Source organism: Clupea harengus, chromosome 23 (assembly GCF_900700415.2).
Source record: "Clupea harengus chromosome 23, Ch_v2.0.2, whole genome shotgun sequence".
NCBI classification, from domain to species: Eukaryota; Metazoa; Chordata; class Actinopteri; order Clupeiformes; family Clupeidae; genus Clupea; species Clupea harengus.
In genome coordinates, this window is record NC_045174.1 from 17425398 (window position 1) to 17428738 (window position 3341).

General features: G+C 46.0%; 1 protein-coding gene across 1 annotated transcript; it reads right to left on the bottom strand.

Moving 5' to 3' along the window:
- Positions 1 to 1432: 1432 nt before the first annotated feature.
- ccr10 (chemokine (C-C motif) receptor 10) lies at positions 1433 to 3038 on the bottom strand. The gene is made up of 2 exons (XM_031561593.2): positions 2981 to 3038; positions 1433 to 2722 (listed from the first exon to the last, which is right to left on the bottom strand). Exons 1-2 carry the CDS (start codon positions 3036 to 3038, stop codon positions 1536 to 1538), a joined length of 1245 nt encoding a protein of 414 aa, XP_031417453.1. The 3' UTR covers positions 1433 to 1535.
- Positions 3039 to 3341: the final 303 nt, after the last annotated feature.

The following is a 3341-nucleotide window of genomic DNA, read 5'->3' on the forward strand; positions in this document are numbered from 1 at the left end:
CAGAGCAGAATACTGTGTTAGCACCACTATTCAATGTTTCCTTACTCAGTGGTAATATATAACCACAATATTAGCACATAGGTCAGAGATATTCCTAGTTAATATGTACCAGGCAGCAAGGGGTTTCGGTTGCCATCTCAGTACCTCATTCGCAAAAGGTTTAAACTCACAACAGTTACCAAAACACTCACCAACATGGCCACCAGGCTGCATCTTGTGGAAATGATTTCAAGGAGGAAATACGTAGTTGCTATATTTTTTTCAGGTCAGGGCATCAGGTAGAATTGAACAAAAGGCTTCACCACTGCAACAAACTGCATATTGTTTGAAAAGACTGTTCTTTTCCCATATGAAAAAGGTCTGTGGAAAGAACATGTAGGAAACACACTTGTCACGTACACTATTGTATGATAAATCTGTGGTGAAGAATTTCACACTAAAATGGCATAATTCCCTTAAACATTATGTGTGTTAATGCCCTGTTATCATACATATTATATTAAAATGAACATATAGGAATTTTACAGACTTTTTCCATAAGGGTTGTTTCTCAAACTGTGAGATAAACTTTGACAACATTGTCAGTGAGGGAGCCAGAATCAGATAACATGTCTATGCAAGTTTATTCAAGAATATTAAAATTCAAAAGACTGTAAACAGAAATGGCAGTAAACAGGCAGAACAGAGGAAAACAATCAGAAAATACTGTTTTTATTTTCACTAAGTCAGTCAGTTTGACCCGTTAAGAATTGTTTATTCATTCTTCTCCCAATGCTGTTCAAAGTTGTAATATTGAGTTAAATGGGGATGACTATAACACTGGAAATAAAATGTGTTTGAGGAACGCAATGCTGGCCAAAGTTCTGCTGTCATATAATGCATGAAGCTATCTAAAATGAAAGCGATAAAGCAAAATTAAAGACACAGACGTCCATGCACTGTGATATAAGGCAACGCATGTCATATGTAATGCAACATATAATGAAATAGGAGATCATGATATCTCATGAAAGGAAGAGTTACAGAGATTCAGCAAAGGACCAGTGTGTCTCTGAAGGTCAGTCAGGTCAGGAAACTCGATTAGGGTGCCGAGACGCAAGGGTGAGAAAAGAACTGTGTGTGGTCTGACAGGAACTAACATTCGAAGGGGTTCTGGTCTGGTGAGGAACTGTGGCAAGTTCGGGCCAAATTGGTTCCAGAACTAATGCTGCTTTGTGGTACCCCATGTGGGAAAAGCCTGTCAAATTCATATATGTTTATTTTTCATATAATAAATATGATAAAAGTGTGTTAACACATATAATTATGGCCCCTTTCATATACAGTAACAAACATATATGTTTTATACATTGCCTTTTTAGTATGCAAGCTCTTTACCACAGATTTATCATGCAAGTATTATACATAACAAGTGTGATTTCCTATATGTTTTTTACAGACCTTTTATTGGGTATGTTCGGAGTATGAGCGATTGGTTGGGAGTGAGCTTCTTCTATGTAGGGTCGGTTCCGAGATAGTTTGTGGATTTGACTCTGTCAGGTGTGATGAGATGAAAGGGGCGGATACACAAACACTTTGCGTTGGCAGGTTGGCGTGGCAATATTGAGCGGCGTCAGGAGGGGTGTGGGTGACTTCGGGGACAGCTGCATGGACATGGTGGGGGGTGGCGAGACCGAGCTGCCGCTGTCGGGGTCAGGGGTCAGCAGCGGCGAGAGGCAGAGGCAGCCGGCGTCCCGCAGCAGCCGCAGCACGTCGTTACGGAAGCGCACGCCCACCAGCGCGTAGAGGATGGGGTTGAGGCAGCACCGCGTGTATGCCAGGCTGCGGGTGACGCTCTCCCCCAGCAGGAGTGCGCAGGAACGCCAGCTGACTGCCAGCTTCAGCCCCAGGACCAGCGTATAGGGCAACTGAAAGAGCAGGAAGAGAAGCACCAGCGCCACCATGAGGCGGAGGGTCCTCTGCCGACGCCAACTCTGCCCGTGCCCGCGGCTGTGGGCCTGCTTGTGACCCTGCGCCAGGACCCGGCCGATGGCCGTGTAGCAGGTCGCCATGACGGCGAAGGGCACGCAGAAGCCGGCGATCATGGAGCCGCTCAGCATCATCTTGACATGCGGGGCGGCACCCTTGACCCACACGTTGAGCCCACACATCCTGCTGTTCAGCTCCACCTCGGAGAACATGAAGTCGGGAACACTCAACGCAACGGCGGCCAGCGCCACGCTCAGGCAAGCTGCCACGGCCTGTAGCCTCATGGGACGATGGCAGCACACACCACCGCTCTTCCCCCGACGCGATGCCCCCGAGCGGTGCACCACGACGGAGTAGCGCTCGGCGCTAATGCAGGCTAGCAGGAGCAGGCCGCTGTAGGTGTTCACCGACCACAGGCCCTTGGTGAGCTTGCAAAGGGCGCCACTTAACGGCCACTCACCACGCAGTGCCTCCCAGGCCTGCAGGGGCAGCGTGAGCAGCAGCTGCAGGTCTGACAGCGCCAGGTGGAGGAGGAAGGCGTCCGTCAGGCTGCGCAGACGGGTACGCCAGTAGCGGGCAAATGTGGCGACGACCAGGGAGTTACCCATAATGCCCAGCAGGAAGACCAGAATGTAAAACACCGTCTGCCAGCCTGCCAGGGTGCTGTCATCGTCGCCATCGAAACATGGAGTGAACAGATACTCATCGCCAGCAGAGGTGAAGTTGAAGTAATCATCATAGTCGTCAAGCACGTCTGAAACCCACATACAAATAAATGCCACATGAATTAATCCATACAGTCTTGTGAAAACATTGTCTGCCACCATCAAACTTTTTGATGCACAAAACACTTTCATATGTATTACATGTATAGTCTTTGGATGTTATTGTACTACAGGTCTGTTAATCGCCTTAACAAGGCACTACAAAATGGCAAATAATTATGGGTTCATAGTTTCCACACACACACACCACAAATAGTTGATCACCGTGATATCAATCATACACTCACCTCTGATGGTGGGGTAACCAGAAAGAGTTACGTTATCATAGTTGTCTTCAGGGGCCATTTTGGGAAGGTCTGAAGGTAAAGGAAAGAAAGAAAAGTAAGCCATTCTTTCGTTCAAATTAACAGAATAAGCATTCGCCTCATTGGCATCTAGAAGCAGTCGCCTCATTGGCATATACAAGGCATTTAGCTCCAGTGGTTGGCTCTCAAAGACAAAGCATTATATTTTATTATATTTTATTATATTATATTATATTATATTATAATATATTATATTATATACAGACACTGTAAAGATGGCATACAGATAATATAAAGAGTAAACATTGTACAAAAAGGACAAATATTTGTATACGAGCCATGT